Here is a 23,817-nt window from a genome sequence, read left to right on the forward strand (position 1 = left end):
CACTCTCACTTCTGAGTTCCATGGTGACTTCGCTCGAAATCTCATCAAATCGAGTCAACTCAGCCGAGTTTTGAGTCAAGTCACCGAATTCAGAACTATGCATGTAAATATTGAATGCACTGTAAATATTTAGTCATGGGGCCAATGGTTGGACTGCAATTAGGCCATCCACATCACATAAGCACCATTTAGACAAGTATGACCTGGACCATTTGTCAGTGGACAGCATGGTGGTTTGGGTATGGGCAGGAATCATTCTGAATGGGCAATCTTGGCCAATTGAGAGGCCACCAACAAATGGATGGTTTAAAAAGTAGAGCAATAGTCTACATCCAACAGACAAGTTGTCCATTTGGAAGGAGTGGACCATCCAATTGGAATGATTATAAGGCTACATGCAATAATCCAAGGCTAACAAGAAAACTGTGTTAAAATCTCACCCATTGCTCCCTGACAGAAGTCCAGCACAAGCAGGTCATATATCCATCATCTTATCTACTATTACTGGGCAAGAATTTGGAAAGACAACCAAAAGAGAATCAAGCATAAGCTGACCTGGCAGACCTGTACTGGAACCGTCACAGCCTGGTATGAAAGCAATTTTGCTGCACCGTTGCACTGAACCCATGCAACTTTGATTATATCAACAAAAGTCCGTGGAAACACCTAGCTAATGATAAATCTCTGAAACTTCTACCAGTAGAGTTAGCAAAGAGCTATTCTCCATCCAATCATGCAATGCTCGGGCCAGACGGACCAGAAAAATGACTGGAAAAAATCCATGCTGCCTGAATCAAGTCTCTCAAAAGTTGAATCCAATCAAATGTCAGTATCAAGGAAAAAATGATTCCTTGCTCAGGAATTCCATAAAATCAAACATTTCTATTGAACCCATATGAAGGTCTTGAACATATAAAAAAAATTCATATAGGTCACGTTATTGCATCAGTTGAATGCCAAGGAAGAATGGAACATGAGAACAAAAACATGATGTTTTGGAAAGGAAAAACAGAAAAGTAAAACTCACGGTTTCAGTGGGATGCATATCTGATCGGGCCATGGACTGCATGATGCCTACATAGCATCAATAGAGGACAAAATCAAAGGCAAGAACAACACTATCGAAGGTGCCCTCTCCTGAAATAACATGAACCATCAAACACCGACTTGATTGGAGGATTACTAATTGACAAAAGATCTTTACTATTATTGGTCATTCAAGCCTTCTGCAGTGCTGGAGCATTTTCTGCCAATGATGACCCTATCCGAAGCATAAGAGGATATACGGGGCTGAATTCCTTGTCTCCTCTTGCTCTGACCTTTGCGGCGTAATCATCAAGAGTCACTTTGATGCCTTTCCAAATCTGATCCTCTCCTTGTGAATCCAACCACAGTGAGTACTGCAAAGATGTAAGCCTATTCCTCTGCAACGGTGACTGCAACTCATCTGGTCCTCGTGAGTAAAGGTGATGAAGTATGACACTTGGTGGCAAATCTTGGAGAAGCGGAGATTCCCCCAACTGAGATATTTCCAAGAAGAGAACAGGTCGAAATGCACGGAGGGCACGATATGGTGCACCTAGCTGCTCTACTGGGAACAAATTCTGACCTACTGCTAACTCCAACTCGGCCATGTCTCTTGCCATCCGAAGCTTGCCAGACTCTGAAAGAGGTCTCACGAGAGCAGCATGCCTGATAAAGAAAATCAGAACACGAGAAGCCATTTTCCTGACAAGCCTCATGCATATGGATTCCGAACTTGTATTGACAGAATGTGTTGGAGATGAAGGCAACAGTCTTGATAGGAACTCAGTGCGGAAGTGAACTACACACTTCTGCAATTCATCCATGTAAGCTGATGCATTGTTGTCCATAGCTGCATCCATACCCAGAACACCAAAGTTCTGGTCATGGATTTGCAAGATGCAACCCTCAAGACGATCGACCATGGCTTGGAATACAGAGGTCACAGAGTCACATGCAACACCGTATATGAAACCTAAAGACGGAGATAGGACCTCTGCAGCAAAATCTGGTAACCCAGACACCATAGATGAGATGCGTGTGTGAACTTCTTGCAGATGTAGACATAGAGCAAAGTTTTTCACTTGTGCCGGAGTTGCAGGACCTGTTACTTGACGAGACTCAGGACCGGCAGTTATCTGTCATTTGGAACCACAACTATTTAAATAAGCCACTGTGATGAACCAAAATCTGGGGCCTTTCTGGCCGACAATTACATTAATTAGTGTTTTGCAGTTTTTTTAAGCCACCATTTGTCAAGTTAGGTTCCTCAGATATGCAGACCAAAGAAACTGTGCGAGTCTATGGTCCTCCGACATGAAAATTCAGAAATCTTAAGATTATGAGGGATTACATATATCATTTTCAAACAAATTAGAAATCCACGGTATACATACGATATGATGATTTTCTAGAATCTTAGTATAATCATGTCTCAATCAAAATGAGAAATATCATTTGAGGATATATCACCAAATTCTGCAAAAAAAAAAAAAAAGGAAATGAAAAGGTAAAACCTGGTCTTCCAAAGTAAGACACATATACTGTGTTTAGTCAATATATTTGTCGCAAAATGCAAATGGTATTAGTACAACCCCTAGGAGCGAAGATGCATCAAAGATAAATTGTGGAGAGAGAACAATGCAAAAGATGAACAGTCCACTAAAATTTTAGGATAATACACCTTCCAAGGTATTATAGAAATCCATTTTCTAGGAGCATGGAATTGCTTGTCCGCTGTCCCTTTTCTTCATTGGCAACATTAGAAAAACAATGGGGGAAAATTTGCAAAAAGGTAATGCTCTTATCCCACAAGAGACAGCCTCTGATCAATGCTCTAGTAAGGTAGCCCACCTCTAACCACTATATATATATATATATATATATATATATATATATATATAGAGAGAGAGAGAGAGAGAGAGAGAGAGAGAGAGAGAGAGAGAGAGAGGAATGCTCACCTGCGCACCTTTGCACATGTGTCATGGGCACGGAATCTGAACGGTCCACATGATGTGGCACCCCTTGAAACCTCACAAACCTAGTTTTCAGCCTGATCCAAAACTCTAGTGGGCCATATCAAAGAGAAATGCAAATCAAGGGAGGACATTGTTTCCTTTTGCCATGGCCCACCAGAGTTTTGTATCGGGCTGAAAATTGGGCTCATGAGGTTTCAAGGGGTGCTACATCATATGGACTGTTCAGATTCTGTGCCCATGACACGTGTGCAAAGGTGCACACGTAAGAAGGTGTGCAGGTGACCATTCCTCTCTCTCTCTGTGTGTGTGTAGAGAGAGAGAGAGAGAGAGAGAGAGAGATGCTTACCTGCACACTGGTTCTCAAGAGAACTAGTGAGAACTTTTTCAAAACTCATCACACATGATGTGGGCCCAAAATATGAACCATCCATGTGATGCAACACCTCATGAAACCCTCGAGACTTGACTTTCACTCTAATCCAAAACTTTGGTGGGCCATGGAAAAAGGAAATAGTTTCCTCCCTTGATTTGTCTCTTTTTCCATGGCCCACCAAGGTTTTGGATAAGGGTAAAAGTCGGGCCCCGAGGGTTTCATGGGGTGCTGCATCACATGGACGGTTCAAATTTTGGGCCCACATCACGTGTGATGAGTTCTGAAAAGTTCGCGCAGGTGAGCATTCATCTCTCTCTCTCTCTCTCTCATATATATATATATATATATATATATATATATATATATATATATATATATATATATATATATATATATATATATATATATATATATATAAAGTAGCCTGCCTCCGAGTTGGCATCTCTATGTGGATCAAGGAAGGAAAACTGAAAATTCTGATACACCTCTCGATATTCAAAAATACAATGCAGAGGCCTTCACCGAAAACCATCACCACAGTTTCTGCCCATCTCATTACATTAGATGAATCCTCTAACACAAAGGGGTCGAGGGAACTTGAGGCAGGCTCCTCGCATAGAGAAATAGCATGAACCTCTGCCTCTTTAAAACAAGAATTGCGCACGTTGATTTCACCTCTCCAATGCTGGAGAAGAACCTAAAGAGATACCACTTCCTCATGAATTTATCTTGAATCAGGATCTTTTGTTTCAGCTTTATCCCAGTTTTGCTGAGGGAGCAAACCCATTTTCAACCTTGAATTGGTCAAAATACGCCAAATTTCTTTGTTTTTGTGGAAGATTCGATCCAGTGACCGGGGGTCTATGGCTAGCCAGTATTGCACACCATCATTTAGCCATTGCAGTTCTTTTCCTGATAGTGGATCACATGTATAGGATCAACTGGGGCATCAGTCATGGTCTGAAAGACATTTTAGAGGCTCACAAAAGTCCATTTACTGGCCAGGGTCTACATTAAGCTCTTCAACCATTGTTTTAGCTCACCATATGTATTCCATGCCCCCCTAGATACCATTGACACCGGCTTATCATGGATTACACTAGAATTCTTCATCAAAATTGAGCTTCTGAAAGCCCAATGGAGGAATCTGCCCAGCCACTCTCCCCTCCTCAATGTTTCCATTAATATTAATGAGTTTAGCAAAGGACATTTGCCGAAATAATTGCTGGTGTAGACACAATTATGGAAGGGGAAAAAAAAAAAAAAAAAACTCAAGACACAACTTGATGTAATACCAGACATTGTGTAGGGCTGTCAGCAGACACTGGACCCACAGGTAGAGAACATACCTGAGCTAATTTAAATGGGACTGAGTCAAATTCTTTGACCCATTTAAAAATTGGGTTGGGTTAGAATACACCATTAGGTGTGCTGTCCCAGGTTGATCCTGGAGCCCAAAAATCAGGCCAACCAGACACTCAGGTGGGCCAAACTTGTGGTGAAGATGTAAAATCATGCCTAAAGACTATAAATTCACCTGGTGTAGCCCACCTGAGTTTTGGAATGGCCAACTTTTGGTGTTCCTTCATCCTAGTGGGGAGTGTCTGGTGAATGGATTGGATGGCATATACACAATATGATAGGCTCCACAAACAGTGTGGAAGATTTTGTTGGGTTGGGCATCCCCTACCAACTGTTCCCCTGTGAAGTCGCCGCCTGAGTATCTGATCAGGCTGATTTTTAGTCCAATGGCCTAACATCGAAGGGCACGTCTGACTGACAGATGGATATCATGCACACATCATGGTGGCCCCATAGAGGTCAACACTACTGTAAGTTACAGTAGTGTTGACACCATAGGATCACTCCCTCCTTGCCTACAGATGGATGTCATGCATGCATCAGAGGTTACAGTAGTGTTGACCCTACTGTATCCATCCCTGACTCCGTTTGTGTGTGTGTTTGTGTGTGAACATATACATAAACACACTTAAAAGGGGAGACACCATCCCTCCCTCTCTCCCTCCCTCTTTGTTATAGTGTGGATTCCCTCTGCTTCGGGACCGGAATCATCTCCACGTTGGGAACTAAACAACATGTGTGAAGTGCCCACACACACAAAACTCTTATCTTTTAAACTGTAACTCAATTGATCAATGAACAGGCCTCATTTTCAGCCAACAACATGAACATGGTGAGACCCATCTGATGGACGCTTAGATCTCATTCGTGAGCCACTTTGACACATGGTTGGTGTGTAGTTGGCCTCTCCCTTGTGTCCAAGAGCTTATAATAACAATTAAGTTTTTTAAGCATTAAGAGAATGTGATGGCAAATAAGCAGGCAATAAGAAATTGTACATGTGACAAAAACTCAATTTGAATTGTATAAATTGTGGGCCTCTATTTATATAATTTTATAAACCAAAAGTTATACTAATAAGATTTTCTAATTGGACAATTGATGGGCATTTAATAAACGGTTCTAGTGTAAGCTACTCAATATCCTAAATTTGACGAGTAAATGTCCATTAATCAGTGCACATCCACTATCTTAGTGGATGTTTGTCTTTCTTGTCCTTTTTAACTTCTTCATTAAAGGTTCTTAATGAGAAATCCTGGGTAGTGTTTTAAATAGCAGTAGCGTGTTGTGTAGTGTTAAACCCTCCATAGCGTGTAGCGTAAGCTACACAATACTTCTATTATATATATATATATATATATATATATATATATATATATATATATATATATATATATATATATATATGATAAATATTAAATAGTAAGAAAAAAGCAAAATATATAAATGTCACATTCTTCAGAAAAAAAATCATGTCACAAACAAATCAGTGAATCACAAAAATCAACATATGCACACCACTTACATACATACGCACACCACAGTGGGCCCACCATAGAAAACAATGCAAATCCACCCCTTCACGCACCTCAGTGGGCTCCACGTGGGCCACACCATAGAAAATAATGCACATCCAGCCCTTCAGGCACCTCAGTGGGGCCCACGTGGGCCATACCACAAAAAAATTTTAAAAAAAAAGTATAAAGAACAAAAAACCGACAGTAACCGCCATTTTAAAAGGGAAAAAATGAGGAAAAAAATGAAAATACCAAGTTATTTTCATTATACATCGAAAAAAATTCAAAAAAAAAGGAACGAGCGTACCTATTTTTGTCTCAAGATGAGATTGAATCAGTGAAAACTGCAAATGTTGAAGCCCCACAGCTGATCGGTTTGCGTCTGGAAGCAGCTTTTCGAACTCAAGATTGAAGAGTGGGGAGAAGAGCAACGTCAGCAGCGTCGGTTTGCGTTTGGAAGTAGATTTTTGATCTCAAGATTGAAGGGTGGGGAGAGGAGCAACGTCGGCAGCGTCGATTTGGGTCTGGAAGCAGATTTTCGATCTGAAGATCGAATGGTGGGGAGAGGAGCAGCGCCAGCTGCGTCGGTTTGGGTCTGGAAGCCCTTTCGAATAGGTTTTTTTTTTTTTTTTTTTTTTAAAAATTAATTTTATTTTAATAACTTTAGTTGTTGCTTGTGGTGTGAGTTCACCACTATTTAATACAGTGAACAAAAGAAGAAGAAGAAGAAGAAGAAGAACAGGTAGCGCACGTTACCTATGCTACATGCTACGACCCCTGTAGCGTGCGCTATAGGGGATATACGCTATTTGCTACGCTACGTAGCGATTTTGCTATGCTACGCACGCTATTGAAAATACTGATCCTTGGAAATGTACTGTGATTGAGAATATTGGGACTGAGAAGTGAGATCTCGTAGGGATCAATGGTTGGAGATGGAAGAGGCAATAAGAGAGAACGACAAGGTTCTTCACCAAGGATAGGACCCCCCTCCCCATGGCGTAGGGGTGGTAGCAGCGGAGCAATGAGGAGATGGGTGATTGTGGAATATGGGGTTGAAGAGGAGGACTCCTTTAGCCAGGACAAGGTTACCTTAGTAAGTCCTCCGGCCATGGGGGAAGTGGTAGCTTTCAGGGATGTTCACAACAAGGGCTTATGAAAAATGGAGTATGCTTTTGTTACCCCTATGGGGGGCGAACAATGCAAGAACAACAACATCCCCCACAACCAGATTCAGCATGAGGGGGAGCAAGATTGGGTAGTTGTGGAAAAGAGGAGGAAGAAAACTCATTGAGGAGATGAAAGGGGTCCTCTCTTCCTTGCTAACTAGAACGAGACCAATTTCTCTAGGGTCTTCGGTTGTTCTAGGAATATATTGGATGTTTCCATCCCGAGAGTCAAAGGATCCTCTACCATAAGGGGATTTGCATTTGTAAGGATGGAAAAAGCATCATATCTCGCGATCACCATTAAAGCCTTGAACGGTAAGAAGTTCCTAGGTAAGGCCATAAGAGTGCAAACAACATGTTTTGTGCCGTCAGAGGTTATCAAGGAGAGATCTGGTAAAGGCTGTCCAGCCATATATGGTTCTAGTGATGCAAGGTCCTCCATGCCCCACCCAGGGCCTCCTACGGGATGAGCTGGTAGCGGGAGAACTCCCGCTCCTTTAAAGATACCCTTTTAGGTCCTAACCCCTCTCGTCTTCTAAAGGGTAGACAGGAGGGCTTTGCCCCAGGTCTGGGTCAATCAACGCCCCTTCCTCCAACACCTTTGTGCCCCTCTAAGGGACCGTCTCCCCTAAGATAGTTATATCCCATTTGGTAGTCTCTAAGGCAGTGGAGGGGCTCCATTGGAGTTTGGTGGTGAGAATTAACTTAGGGTTCTCTTTGCAAGATCTAGTAGTCTAGTTTGTATTTTGTTGCAATTTAGACCCTCGAGATTTCATCCTTTGTTACCTAAATCATTGTTCGGTCTGAGTATTCCTAAAGAGTCAGAGGACTTAGATAAGATCATTTTCTTTGGGCACATTCACCAGGTGGGGTCGGTTGCATCCATTGTCAAATGGTCGGATTGGTCTCTATTTAGGTCCTTTAATATCTGGTTTCATTTCCCCCAAATCCCTCTTGAACTTTGGTCTTTTGAGTTCTTTCGTTCCATGGGTTCATGTTTTAATGAAACCTTGGTTATAGATGAGGTCTCCAAGAAATGGGAGCAGCTCCGTGTGGCGAGGCTTCTCATTTGAGTTGAGAACTCGGTCCCGATCGGAGATACAAGTGACAGTTGGAAGATCGTCATTTGTTATCCCTGTCCTGAAGGAGGGTTCCTCAGCCTTCCTCTCCTGGAGAGGTGCTGCTGCAGTTTGCATCCATGGCATTTCTTAAGCTCCTGCTCCATCTTCGACGCCGATGGTTGGTCGCTGCTGACATCTTGCCATCCAGTCCAGTGGCTAGCCCGACCTTCATTTGGAGCTTATCTGCATGTGAATCGTGCCAAGGTCCACTAGTGACACACACAGACCATGCGCCTCGTATGACCTCGAGTGAGGCTGAGGAGGCTCCACGTGGCCCGAGGGATACGCTCCACTTGCCCTTCTCTCACTTTCCACCCTCGGTCCTATCAAACTTAAGAATTTGTCCTTAGCCCTCACATGCTCAGTCCTCGAGAGTAGGCGTGGAGTAAGTATTGGATATGAATATCTTTTCTCTGATGTTGGACCTACACACAACCCCGCCATCAGGGCCGCCCTCTGTTCCCGAGATGAGATTATTGCGCAACACATTGCCTATATCATCTCCTTAGGAACAATCTCGTGCTCTCAACCGGCTCGAAGATGGCTTCTCGCTCCCAAGTGTGTTCTCGACTCCCCTGCCCGAGATGACCCCACAACTGCCTCAACCGACTAACATTAATGAGGCATCTATGCGTTCGCTTTTCCTCTTGTTGCCTACTGCGATTGTAAGGCGTTCAGGGCCCAAGGAACGTGTGTCAAAGATCAAGGAGCCTCTCTCGAGGTGGGTATCCCCTCTCCGAAGAAGGTGGCCACATGTCCCCCATAATTTGTTGAGGTCTTAGAGATGCAGCCACCTGACCTCCCCTGTCTTAATGGGAATGACAATTTACAGAGTGCTAACGTTAACAACATTAATGCTCTTGGGCAGGGGCCCTCAGAAAGAGGAGACTCTCTCTAACTCACTCTCCAACATTAATTCTCTTGAGTCGGTCTCTCCATCTCCGATGAAGGTCGCCAAAGCTTTGATCTGCGTCCGTCCGTCAGCATGTGAGTCCCTTGGTTTGTTCCCTTTTGATTTCCTCTCTGGATAGGGATGACCCTCCAACCTTGGACTTGGGGACGTTCCTTCAAAATATTGTGCTAAAAGCCCTGGTGGTCTCCCCCATCAAGGCATCTTTTAACTTAGTGGATGCTCTCTCCCCCCAAGTCCCACCCCCCCCCCCCCCAAAAGCCTAATTCAACTCCAGACAGATAACCTAGTGGCCCTCATTAAAGAAAAGCATTGGATTAAGGATGTTATTCGCCATGTTGGCAAACTTCTCGGAGTTTGTTCAGGGAAAGGGATGAGGACTACATCATCGTCATGTTGGTAGACTTCTTGGAGTTGTGTTCAAGGAAAGGGAGGAGGACAGAGGACTACATTGCCCTATTATGCCTTACGGCGGAATGGGGGATCGACATTTCCACGTTAAGCTCCCCGAAGGGACCTCCCAAATTCATGGTTGCCCTCTCAAGCGAACCATTACAAAGGAAACTTGTAACAAATCGAAAGCTCATCTTATTGTTATGAATCCAAGTTGTGTTCCTTGGATTGAAAGTTAGTCATATCTATTTGGGGTTGTAAGGGGGTCGAATAGGAAGCCATGACACTGTGCGGTTGGTTGGGGGCATTCTAGTGATGTAGGACTCTGCATCCTAGAAAAAGGAGGAAAGTTGGTCAGGTGAGTTTGTTAACTTAGTCTTCATTGAAATTTCTTCGGGCTTTCAATGGGTATTTTTTAGTGTTTATGGTCCTACCCATCCCCCCCGCAATGCTTCCTTTTGGGCAGAGTTGTTCTCTATTTGGGATAGATGGCAACTACCTTGGTGTATTGCTAGTGACTTTAATGTTACCCGCTTTGTTCATGAAAAACTGAAGTGAGATAGGGTTATAGCCAGCGTGCGAGGTTTCTCTGAATGGATCCAAAAACATAACTTGGTAGACCTCCCTCTGGGACATATAAAGTTTTCCTGCTCTAATAAGCGTGTTCCCCCAACTATGTCTTTGTAGACCATTTCTTGGTTTCTCCCCAATTAAATTAAGAAATTCCCCATTTTCCTGCTAAAGAGGGTTGCCCCAAGCCTATGCCAGATCACTGCCTAATTATTTTGGAGGTAGATGAAATCAATTAGGGCCCTAAGCTGTTCAAGTTCGAGTTGGCTTGGCTTGAACTGGAAGGGTTTCAGACCATGGTAGACGAGTGGTGGTCCTCTTTTTCAGTCAAAGAAAAACCGGGATATTTTTTTCCAGAAAATGCAGATGCTCGAGGAGAAATTGAAGGTGTGGCACCATGAGATCTTTGGTCAAAGAGAAAAGGAGATGGGGATCCTTGTTGAGCCAGATTTGGGCCCTAGACATTAAAGAAGGAGGGACCCTTTCAGAGGATGAAGCTTCTTCAAGAACTAAATTATTATCATAGTATTCAGGTAAGATTTCCGAGGAAGAAATAAAGTGGTGCCAGCGCTCTAGAGCAATTCGGCTAAAAGGAGAGAAACACAAGATTCTTCCACGTTATAGCCAGTGCTTGTGCAAGGTGTAACTCTATTTCTTCTATTATGGTCGAGGTTAAAGACTAACTCAAAAAAACTATCTCAAAGGTTGTTGTTTCGTTTTACTCCCTCCTGCTTTCGGATGATAACCTTGATAGGCCTTTGTTAGATGATATATCCTTCTACCAATTCTCTCCCGAGGATAGAGACTCTTTTAAGAAGGATTTCCTCCCTAAAGAGATTAAGGTTGCAGTCTTCGATCTCGGAAGGGAAAAAGCCTTTGGCCTCGAAAAATTTCCTCTAGCATTTTTCCAATCCTTTTGGGATATGGGGAAACAAGATGTCTTTGACTTTGTCCAAGAGTTCTTTCACTTTGGTTGAATTTCGTCGGAAATGGGATGCTCTTTCATTGCATTGGTCCCTAAGCGGGAGGGAGCTGAAAGCCTCAAAGTCTTTCGGCCAATTAGCCTGATTGGCAGCCCCTACAAGATAATCTCGAAACTGCTTAGCTCCAGAATTAGGTTGGTCCTCACCAATGTAATCTCCACCTTCCAGAGTACCTTTGTTTTTGAGAGACAAATTCTAGATTGTGCTCTGCTTGACCATGAGTCCATGGATTCCTATCATAGGGATAGTAAAAAAGGAATTCTTTACAAATTAGACCTTGAAAAAGCTTATGATCATGTCAACTAGAAATTTCTAGATTACATGGTCAACCACTTGAGCTTTGGGGACAAGTGGTGTGGGTGGATCCATAATTGTATTTCATCAGCCAGGTTGTCTATTATCCTAAACGGCTCCCCCTTTGGTTTTTTGAAGTCCTCTAAGGGCCTTAGACAAGGAGATCCCATGTCTCCCTTCCTATTCATCATCCTGTTTAAGGCCCTTAGCAGAATGCTTTCTAGGGGTCAAGAAGTGAGGCTCTTTTATGGTTTTTTGGTGGACAATTTCCAACAAAGAATTAGCCACCTCCAATTCGTAAATGATACTCTTCTTTTATGTGACCCTTCTGACTCCATGGTGGATTGTTTAGCATGACTGCGTGCTAGTTCAAACTAGTGTCGGGTCTTAAGCTTAATCGAGCGAAGAATGAATTCTTTGGCATCCATCTATCCCAGAACGAAGTGGCCTCTCTTGCCCATGCTTTTCGGTGTCGGGTGGGCTCCCTCCCTTCTGCTTACTTAGGCCTTCCATTGTGCATTGGGAAGTCAGCTGATACAGGACAACTAGCCACTTGCTCTAAAAGCTCGAACTGATAGAGCATGGTGAATCAATCTCCTTATCTCATAGCCCAGGCCCCACATCCCATGGGTTAGGACATCGGCCCCCCTCATGTGCCCCACATCACATGGGTTCTGCCTCACACGGGCCGCCCACCTCAAGTGTGCCCCTGCATCCCACAGGCCACCCCACACGAGCCTGACATGAAAATGCCCCTGCATTAATCACCTCTGGTGAGGAGTTTCGAACACGAGACCCTCCGCTCTGATACTACTTAGATGTAGGACGATTAGCCACTTGCTCTAAAGCTCAAACTGATAGAGCATGGCGAATCAATCCCTTATCTCCTAGTCAGGCCCCACATCCCATGGGTTAGGACTTTGGCTGAACCCCCCTCGTGGCCCCCATATTACATGGGTTTCGCATCACACGAGCCACCCGCCTCACACGGGCCGCCCACCCTGAGTGTGCCCCTACATCCCATAGGCCACCCCACCACTCGAGCCGGGTGTGAAAATGCCCCTGCATTACCAACCCTACAGCTTTCAAACATTGTCCTTGAAAGGATGGAGCAAAAGCTCTCTCCATGGAGAAGTAATCTTCTATCTCTGTGGGGGAGAATTTCTCTCATTAAAGACTCTTTCCAACCTCCCTATGTATTCTATGTCTTTGTTCCACTATCCTAAATCAGTTCTGCTTAAGATCAACAGGCTTTGGAGGAATTTTCTGGGGCAAAGGGGATCTCTCTTAAGAAAATTTCCTTTTCTAAGATGGGAAGAGGTTTGTAAGCTTGTGGGAAGGAGGATCAGGTATAAAACAGCTAGATTTGGTTAATTCAACTCTCCTAGGTAAGTAGGCTTGGCGTTTTGACACGGGAGAAGTTGCCTTGTGGAAATCTATTATTAGGGCATCCAAAAGCTCATCCTGGTACAGGATGTCCAATTTTTGGAAAGAGATCCATAGGGTGGGTGATTTGGTATTCCAAAATCCTTCGTTTTCTGTGGGGAATGGAAAAAATATTAGTTTTTGTCTTGACCCTTGGTGTGGCTCCACCCCCCTTGCATCTTCCTTCCTAGCCTTGGCATGGATTTCTTCCTCCCCTTAAGCCTTTGGGTCTGAGTATTTTTTCATGCTTGGCTAGGGAGGAGCTTGGTCCCCTTTTTTTCACAGAAACCTTAGGGATAATGAATTAGCGGAATTCATTTCTCTCCTTTCTCGGTTGCAAAGCTTTGTGGTGGACCCTAAGGCTGAAGATTCAATTATATGGAGTCCTATCAAGTATGGCATGTTCTCTGTCAAGTCCTTCTACATCACCCTTGCTTACCCAGAAGCTCCTAGCCTTCCCAGCTGCACTGCCTTGAATTGGACTTATGGAGAACCCTTGAAAGTGGTTGTTTTCATCTGGCTGGCTACAAGAAATCGCATTATAACCATTGATAATCTCTAGAAGAGAGGCCTCTACCTCCCCAATGTTTTGCATGGCGGATGCAAAGTCCGTTGACTGCCTCTTCATTCACTACCCATTCTCTACACATATCTGGAATGGTATTCTTCAGCAGGCCGATGTTGCTTGGGTGGTGCCATTTCACATTCAAGATCATCTTCGTTCTTGGGAAGTTGGAGAAGGAGGGAAGCTTGGCATTAGAGATGGAAAATTGCTTTTCTTGCTGCGTGTTGGGCTTTATGGCTTGAAAGGAACAGTCAGAGTTTGAAGATAAGCCCTCTTCCCAGAGTTGGCTTCTTTGTAAAGTGTACCATTGGATTAAGGACTGGGCTCTTTGAGTGTCTATTGGGTTGGGTCCAGAGTTCATGAAACTCTTTTGTGGAATTGTTTTTCCTTATTTTCTTTTTAATTTTCCTTTCTTGTTGTTTGCTTTGTTTCTGTTTTTGGCTTTGCCTTATTAATATAATCTCATCTTTCGAAAAAAAAAAAGTCCATTAAGCGGATGATAAGATTCCTCAATCATCTGACTTTGAGGTTCTGACCTATCCATGATAGGTCCTCATAACTTGTACAATTTATTTTCAGTAAATGCATGCTGCGTGTGCAATTTCTGATCACTTGAGTGTTAGCTGCCATGCTCAAAGAAGTCAATTCAAGCTAAGCCATCCAAATCATGGGCTACTGTAGATCATGAACCAATAGCTACACTTTTGCACAATGATTTGCTTTTCTATGAACAGATGTCCATTAATCAAAAGCTTGGGATTGCTCAATCAATGCCCTCCTTTTCAACCTACCAGGACCCTAACCTGATCAGTTGACACTTGACAGTACTATCCTAGGGTCTTGTAACACGATTATGACTTTGGATGGTGCTGACAGTCTAGTACACATGAGAAGTGATATTGCAAAAGAAACATCAGTTAAAAATCTATTCTATTTGATTCAGGAAACTCTAGAGCAATGTTACAGGTACACCATGACAAACTTGGGGACCCTTGGACACGCCAAAACACCATTTGGATGAAGTGCCTTGGTGATGTCATAAAAAGTGTCATTTGTCGGACACTTCAACTGGTAATTTATCATGTAGTCAACTGCATATGGTCATTCTTCATACACAGAATTGATGGTCAAGAGAGCTCTCAAAGTGAATTGTTTTGTTACCTGGGCTCTTCAGTGTTAAAAATGGATGGAGATTGACGAGGTTTTTTTTTTTTTTAATTTATTTATTTAATAACACATCCATATAACATTTTAGGGATTTTTACAACACATTTATTTTACCGGGTCAAATGGGGCAATTAAAAGGCAAAATGAGCACATGTTGATATTGCATAGATGAGCATGTTGAGATAGATGTGTGGGAAGGCTAAGAAGGACATAATTAAGAATGAGGTCAGCCAAAGCAGCCTAAGAGTAGTTCTGATAATAGATAAAATGATGGGGGGTATATTGAGATGGTTTAGTAATGTGCAACAAATATTGGAGACGGTTTTGGTAAGTAGAGGACTGATTAGGGTTGAAGAGCTTGATAAGAAGATCAGTTGGAAAGGCCTAAAAGGACTTGCATTGAGATGGTGAGAAGGGATATGAAGGATTATTAACTTACTGAGGATAGACCCTTCAATAGGAATGACTAGCAAATCTGGATTAGTAAAGCTGGCCCCAAATAGTATGGAAAAAGCTTTGTTTTTTAGAGGCAATTTGGAAAAAGCTATGATGATGATATCATAGATTTATAATTTTCAGGAGATAACAAACAAGCTAAAATGATAATCACAGAGGATCAAGTTTGGGAGAAATGATAATGTAGCTGAGTTAAGCAGATAAATGTGATTGCCATGCTCAGGACACACAAAACAGATCAAGAGTACAGACTGAGCAATGCACTACATTCAGCAGCAGCGATTGCTTTATCGAATTTCACATATTGGCGACAACAAGAAGTGTGCAGTTGAATCTCTTTCCCTAGGAATTATGACCTAAATGCCTCGACATTGAAGTTCAGGCTTCAATCTTACCACCAAAGAAAGACTGGAAGAAAAGAAACACAAACAGGAAGGGGAGGGAAAAAGGGCAAAAGACAAGGAAAGAAAAAAGTGCTAGCACCAAGTCAAACTCATAAAAAAAAGGTTGAACAAAAGAGTTTGAAGAAATACAGCAAAAAAAAGTGAGATGCAGATTCGATATCTTCACTGTATGAAGTAATAATACCTGGAATTCAGCTCTTTGGCCCAGCAGGATCAGGACTTTGCCAATTTCACGTAAGGCAATGAGAGTCAAGTGCACATTTAGTTCAACAGCTTCAATCTCTTCCTGAATGCGTAAAATAATTTTTGAGATCTGCTCTTTTGAGGGACTACTTCCCCGACCAGATACTGGAAACACACTATCAACAAGATCTGAAAGGCGGCGCAAGCAGTCTTTCTTAAATTCCGTCTGGAATATGTCAATCGCAGCAACCATTTGATCTTTTCCTTCTGATGTGATAGCTGGGAGGACCCCTTTGACATCAGTGTCCCGTGAAATCCTTTCAAGAAGAGTCTCTATCATGGTGAAGAGTTTAGGGAAGCCTGAAGTAAATGTTTCTTTGACAAAACTTGATGCAGTGAAAGCAGACTTCATTTGGTTCGCAAAGGCTTTCACAAGTGCTTCCCAAACTCGATCTGTTAGCATAGGATCACCCTCCTGCACAAGAATCATTGACTGAGTTTAGCCAAATCAAAGATTGACAATATTATGGAATAGAAGACTTAGGCCCTGTTTTGTTGCCACTTAACTATTAACTAAAATGAGATGAAATCATTTTTAAGTGGCAACCAAACAGGGCCTGAAAGTTACACTTGTAGCAAATGAAGTGAAGGTACACCATATGCACAATCAAACAAAGTACCAGTCCAAAACTACCACCAGCACAAGACATTTTCAGGTACAAGAGTGTTCCATTCTTCTGGTCACATGCATGCCCTCACATTTCATAGTAAAAAATGACACCTTCATCTGTTCCCATTCACTGGAGCAGATTATAGCGAACAAACCATCCTTCATCATTCTTTTTTTTCAAAGATAACTGAAATTTTATTAGTCAACGGTAAAAAACAAAACAAATACAAGAGGGGTGTTGAGAAGACGGCCTTCATCTGTTCACATGCATGCCCTCACATTTCATAGTAAAAAATGACACCTTCATCTGTTCCCATTCACTGGAGCAGATTATAGCGAACAAACCATCCTTCATCATTCTTTTTTTTCAAAGATAACTGAAATTTTATTAGTCAACGGAGAAAAAACAAAACAAATACAAGATGGGTGTTGAGAAGACGGCCCACACTATCCAAGAAAACCCAAATTACACTCCTTTAGCTTAGGATCACAAGAGGCCCATTCGATAACCGAGTTCCTCGCCCCAAGGGAAATGCTCGCACAAATATAATAACCCAATTTTTTTATGCACGCGACCATCCACCGTACACTCATGCATTTCCCCCACCATACCATCCACTACACACGTGATCAAGGTATGTAATCACCCATTTACCCGTCCTTCTATACCCTACACAATTGACCAACCAAATACATCACAACTGTCCACCTATTAATGATATAACTCACTAATGCAACATAATTGTTTACATGCATGTAGCATGAATAGATATTAAGAGCATACATGGTTAAGAGCATGCATTCAACGTTTCCTTTTTAATTAAAGTGTATGTTATAAATGTTTTTTTTAATAAAACAAATGAAACACCTACATGTGTTAGTCACACGGGTGTGTGGATTTTAGAAGGTACAAGGCGCATGATCAGGATTGGTGATCCATAATCTAGACCGTCCATTATACCTAACAACCTAACTATTATAAAATATCTAAGTTACAAGATTAGCTGACCATCCATTTAATAACTAAGTCCAATAGCATACAGCCATTAAATTCATACGCAAAACCATCACTGTCCATAAAACTTCAAAATCCATCAGCTACCCAAATCCATCCATCTATTTGATCCATCCATCTAATCAATCGACCATTGTACATCAATGATTTCATGTATACACCTATGTATACACTACCCACACATGAGCAACATATACATACTTTGCTAAGCATCACAATCGTCACATCATACACACACGTGGATCCATTGTTATAATCAATAAGTAAGTGCTTTAGGTGATCTAAGCATGTATACATTTAAGGTATGTTTTAGTCACTGTAAATATGTGTATGACGGGACCCATCTATTATAAATAGGGTCGTAGGTGTAGGTTCGAGTACCATAACGTGACAAAAAAAAAAAAAATCAAAAAAGAAATTTAAAAAAAAGGGCTTCTTAAAGTTTTTGTTAGGTAGGTGATCTCAACTTAAAGTTTGAAATTTTCAGCTTATTATTTTATTTAATCCAAAATTTAATAATAAGACTGTTTAAATTATTTTCGGATTACTTATATAATTATTGATGTGATTGATTATTCTTTTCAATTAAGATTTATTTATTTATTTAGCTTAATTTTTAAAATTTTGAAATATATCTTAAAATAATTGTTGAATTAAATCATTTTGGTTCATAGTATAATCCTGATTTAATATTCAAATTATAAAAAAAATGAATCTTATTTAGCTTAGAATATAACATAACTCAATTAATAAATTATTGAAAGCATAATTTGATTTAAATTTTAAATTATAAATCTAATTTTAATTCTGAACTTTTAAAAATTAATAATGTAAATAAATTTTGTTATTACACTATCCGAATTCATAAGATTTGGAATTTATTAAATAAATTTGTGGTATTATAATTTGATTGATTTAAATCAATTTCACCAAAAGTTAAATTTAAATATGAATTAATTCCTTAATTGTAAAAGTACTTGGTTTATATAAATTTGTTAAATTTTGATCAGAATAAAAAATAAAATAAAATTATTTGTTAAGTTTATATTATAAATTAAATAAAATTTAAATTTTAGAATTTAATGAATATATATATATATATATAATACTTTTTTTATTTGGTTAATATGAAAAATATGATTTAAGTTAAAATTTTGATTTAATTAAAGTTAGAATTTAAAATAATTTTTATATACATTATCAAAATTTGAAAATTCCTAAATTTAATGATAATAAATTAAAAATATTGTATTTAAGGAATTCAATTATTAAAGTTTCAATGAAGTTATATATAAAATTATTAATTAGAAATAAAAAAATTGTTTATATTTTGAGAATTCAATTAAGTAATTATTGATTTTTATAATAAATTAAGAATATTATTTTAAGAGTAGCAAAAGCATGAGAATAAATTCATGATATCTTATGTTGATATTTTCAATTGTGAAACAATGATTATCTTACATGTATTTATAGAATTCATTAAGCATCGATATTGATATGTTGGATGTAATGTAAATAAGTAGGATGATCGTGTCCCTTGGGTGGAAGACCCTAAAGCCAGCAAATAGGACGATTGTGTCCCTTAGGTGAAAAACCCTAGAACCCACTGGATCCTTTGGAGTCTCCTTTGTATACGACATATGAGTACAATTGTGCGCGCGGACATACGTCAGAGGTAAAACTAGAGCAATAGTCTGACCAACTAGTGTATTAATGGGTCCCTCACCACGAGGTACCGGTGCGTGGGCGTTAATGCAACGTGTTCATCCACTTGGGTACAATGTTGTAAGAGATTACAGATATTGTTTATGAGAATTTATAAAACGTAACACATGTATAACATATTTACGATTCTGGTGTTTAAATTCATGTTATTTTATTATCTGTATTCTATTTTTCTCTATTGTTTATAAAAATTTGATATAATCTGAGCATTTTAAATTTTGGGTAAAAAATGATCTTACCGGGTTGTTATGCTCACTCTATTACAAAAAAATACACAGGTGCAAAGCTGAAATACTACGAGCAGGCGCGGCTTTACTATTAGGTTTTTTTTTTTTTTTTAGCAAATTAGGTTTAGTTTGAATTCCAAATTTCGATTTAGTAAAAAAAAAAAAAGAAGAAAAAAAAAATATCAAGAGAATTGAATTTATTAAATATTATATTATTTCGACAGTATTTTCCTTTTAGATGACTCTGAATATCTATTAAATTTGATGAAATTATGTGGATTATAATAAATATTAATCTATTAAAACTCACGAACTTGAGATTCGGGTCCCGAATACCCTACTCGAGTACCCGAATGTTGGGACGTGACACTTGCACATATTAGAGAAGCATCTCGCATTTCTTTCTTCCCAAACTACCCACCAAATAGCAAGAAGCGCCATTTTCCAAAGGCTCGATCTACCTTTCCCAATGCATGCTCCAAAACCAAGAGGGTATGACACGGTCCACTGAATTCGGTGAAGCCCACTTCAACCGAAAGCGACCAAACGTATCAGCCCAAATATTCCTAAGAGAGGAACAATGCAAAAGGAGATGATCCACAGATAGCTCATCATGGATACGCAAAAGACAAATATTAGGGCACACCAACCAACCAAATGCTATTACTTTTGGAGGGGCATTAATGTGCCAAACAAAACTCGAACCCAGGAGAAGTAGTGATCTCTAGTAGAAGACTAGAGGACTGTTGAACTTGCTCACAGTCATTGCATCTCTCTCTCTCTCTGCGCTTCGAACTTTCAGTCTGATACATTGAATCTTATTGCAATTAGTTTCTTCCTTGATCTAGTTGCATTACAATGACTTTTCTATGCGCTTCGAACTTTCAGTCTGATACGTTGAATCTTATTGCACTTAGTTTCTTCCTTGATCTAGTTGCATTACAATGACTTTTCTATGCGCTTCCAACTTTCAGTCTGATACGTTGAATCTTATTGCACTTAGTTTCTTCCTTGATCTAGTTGCATTACAATGACTTCTCTAAGGTTGCGTTTGGTACTTTGGTTGCACCAATTTCATGATATTTCATGATTAACCAAACACATCCTGAAATAAAATCAAATAAATTGAATCCCATTTTGATCTAAACGCAAAACACCCAGAATTCCAACCCCAATAGTATGGCAAAATTCAACATGATGGATAATTGTAACAAAAACCCAAAAAAAAAAAAAAAAAAAAAAGGGCCAATGTGATTTCTCATAAAGTGAAGGATAGGATTAGAAAACCGAGCAACCAACCTGCAAGACCTCGTCAAGGAACAGGGCATGCGTGAATGGGTCCCGTTTCTTCAACAGTACCCTCTGCAAGTGCCAGACAGCCACCATGATCGAATGCAGCTGATCTATACAACTTCCCATCCTCTGCCAAAGCCCCTCCTTTGCTTTAGACCCCCCACCAATCTGAGGTGTCCCACTCCTGTGTATCCCCCCCGGGCCAAAATTCCCTGATGATGCCGCTGATATAGCTTTCATATCCAAAGCAGAACTCAAGCTCTTCACCGCCTGGTTCTTGTACCTGTTAACCAATCCGTCCACAGTCGATCGCAATTCCCCCAAATTGTAGAAAACTTGCAGACCGCTGCCAACCTCGGCCTGATTCAACCCCTCCATACCCCTATCCAAAACCTTCATCCCCTCCGCACGGAGCCGGGTCCCAGTCTCCGCCAGCCACACCATCTCCTCGTCAATGACCGAGATCCCTGAGAGCCCATTCTCCTTACACATGCTCTCGATCTCACGATGCAGCTGCGCCGCCTTGGCAATGTCCAATCTCTCAGACTCAGCCCCGGCAGAGGCCATCAGATCCTTGAGCTTCTTTGAAAGCCGGACGACGCGGACAGTGAACTGAAGGAACTCGGCAGTGGCGTGGAGGTTGGAGAGTTGGACAGTCTTGGTACGGATCTGGCGGTGGGGATCGGCGATCTCGTGGCGGATGCGGCGGACGGAGGATTGGAGGGTGGAGATGCCGGATCGGACGACGGAGAGGGCGGACTCGGCGTCTTTGAGGGAGGAGAGCTGGGCGAGGAGGTCATCATGGCGGGAGAGGACTTCAGAACGGAGCTGCTTCTCGAGTAGGCGAATGCCGTCCTCGAGCTTCTCGGCACGGGCGGCAGCGGAGCCGGAGCTGAGAGCTTGGGAGGAGAAGCGAGTGGAATCGAAGTCGGGGGAGAGGAAAACGGAGAAGACGGGATCGGACGAGAATGCGTCGAGAGGGGAGGAAGAAGCAGATGACGGAGTAGATGTGGTGGTGGTGGTGGTGGTGATAGAAGGGAGAGTAGATGAGCGGTCTTTGAAGGTGGAGAGCCGTTGGAGAGGGGAAGATGGGAGACGATGGAGAGATGGAGACGAAGTAGCTGCTGCCATGGATGGAGAGAGGAAAACTAAGTTTTGATCTTCTTCTTCTTGGGTTTTGTTCTAATGTTTGTCTTTTCTAGGGTTTTCGGAGATGGACGAAGGTGGAAGAGGTCGGATTTTGGGAGGAGACTGAAATGAGCTTGTGTTCTAACAGACTCCGGAGTTTTCAAACCGGACCAGACCGGACCGGCGGTTGTACCGGTTTGGATTCCTAGAAGAGAAGAGAATGAAGGTATTCTTCTATATGGCCGCTTGCATTTTCAGCTATGTACCAAAAACCTCCCGCTTTAAATTATTTCCCAAAACTCGCCTATAGTTTTCATCGTTATACGTGAAACCGCTTACCGCTAGCCTCTCGTGAGTATTGTCACCATCCTGATAGGTACTAGAACCTCTCACTTTTAATTATTTCTCATAGCTTGCACCATGTATTTTGGTATTGCGAAGGAAAAAAAAAAACTCCCACCGCATTTGCAATCTCCTGTTACGATTGGATTCATGGACCCCTCACCGTACATAAGGCCGCCATGTTGTTTGTGAGAAATCCACACCTTTTATATGTTTTGCCCAAAAATGAGAAAGATCCAAATATCAAAATGACCTCACAATGGCTCCAAGATTTTTCAACGGTGGGCGTTTAATCCCCATTGTTTCCTGTTGTCTGTCCCTAAAATGAGTACAACGTTCATGAGCGGTCAAAATGGATGGAAAGGGTGAATTTCTCACAAAGAGTAATTATTTGGCCCATAAATATATCAACTATGGGCATTAATCTCCACTGTTCATGTTCCCTTGGCCTACTCGAGCTTTGCCTCATTTTAGTCCTATGGTCTAAAATGAAGTGACAAAATAGATGGACCCAATAAATTGGGGACTCTACCTATGGTCAAGCAACGCGCATCTTAAATGTCCACTCACGGGTATCCACCGATTCATTTTTTTTTATTTTTTTTTTCCAGCTCATTCTAGGGCATGGGTCAGAAAAATGAGGTAGATCAAGAGCTCAAAGTGGGCCCTAAGATGGATTGAAATGTTTCAACAGTGGTTTCCAAGGTTGTAGCCCAATAGTGCTTTTTATTGGCCTAATTTTTGGCCCTTGCCATGAAATAAGCAGGGGAAAAAAGATGGACGAGGCAGATTTTCCAAAAACATAATGTGGCCCCACAAATGTTTTAACAATGGACATTTTGTCCCATTGTTTCATGTTCGTTCGGTCCACTCAAGCTTTAGAACGTCCTCATTTTTTGCCCATGCCCTGAAATGAGGTGCAAAACATATCTGTCACAAACATCATGATCCCCATCTTTCTCAAACATCATGGTGGGCCCTACCTACGGTGGGGCAACCATCACCCCTTCAGACTTAAATGTGTACTAAACCTCTTGCTGGCACATTGATTGTTGTTGATCACTATGCCAACTTAACTGTACATAGGAACATCTTTGTGAGAAATCCACCTCATACATTTGTTTTTCTAATTCATTTTAGGCATGGGCATAAAATGAGGCAGATCCGAAGCTCAAAATGGCCTATGATGGCCCTGAGATGTTCAGCAGTGGACGTTCAATCTCACTGTTTACTTGTCATGTGGCCCACTTAATCTTGTGGACTGCCATATTTTTAGGCCATTTTACTAGATGGACAGAATGAATTTGTCATAAATATCATGTGGCCCATGAATATTTCAACAATGGGCACTTAATCCTCACTCTTTCCTGTTCGTTTTGGGCCACAATTTATCAACTTTATTTTTTGGCCAGGCCTTAAAATCACAAGGAAAATCGGATGAACAGAGTGTATTTATCATTTTTGGGTCTATGCTTTAAAATTATGCATTGCACCAGTTGGACTTGCATTCCTAGCGGTAG

General features: G+C 41.2%; 1 protein-coding gene across 4 annotated transcripts; it reads right to left on the bottom strand.

The window, feature by feature from the left end:
- Positions 1 to 408: 408 nt before the first annotated feature.
- LOC131245634 (conserved oligomeric Golgi complex subunit 5-like) lies at positions 409 to 22,422 on the bottom strand. 4 transcript variants are annotated; one of them, XM_058245223.1, is made up of 5 exons: positions 20,834 to 22,422; positions 15,896 to 16,369; positions 1,320 to 2,162; positions 1,028 to 1,137; positions 409 to 784 (listed from the first exon to the last, which is right to left on the bottom strand). In XM_058245223.1, the coding sequence occupies exons 1-4, from the start codon at positions 21,956 to 21,958 to the stop codon at positions 1,075 to 1,077; spliced, it is 2,505 nt and encodes an 834-aa protein (XP_058101206.1). In that variant the 5' UTR covers positions 21,959 to 22,422; the 3' UTR covers positions 409 to 784; positions 1,028 to 1,074. The 4 variants fall into 4 exon arrangements, with proteins under 4 accessions (XP_058101206.1, XP_058101205.1, XP_058101204.1 ...); XM_058245222.1 differs by having other exon boundaries at positions 409 to 788; XM_058245221.1 differs by lacking the exon at positions 409 to 784 and having other exon boundaries at positions 863 to 1,137.
- Positions 22,423 to 23,817: the final 1,395 nt, after the last annotated feature.

Source organism: Magnolia sinica, chromosome 5 (genome assembly GCF_029962835.1).
Source record: "Magnolia sinica isolate HGM2019 chromosome 5, MsV1, whole genome shotgun sequence".
NCBI lineage: Eukaryota > Viridiplantae > Streptophyta > Magnoliopsida > Magnoliales > Magnoliaceae > Magnolia > Magnolia sinica.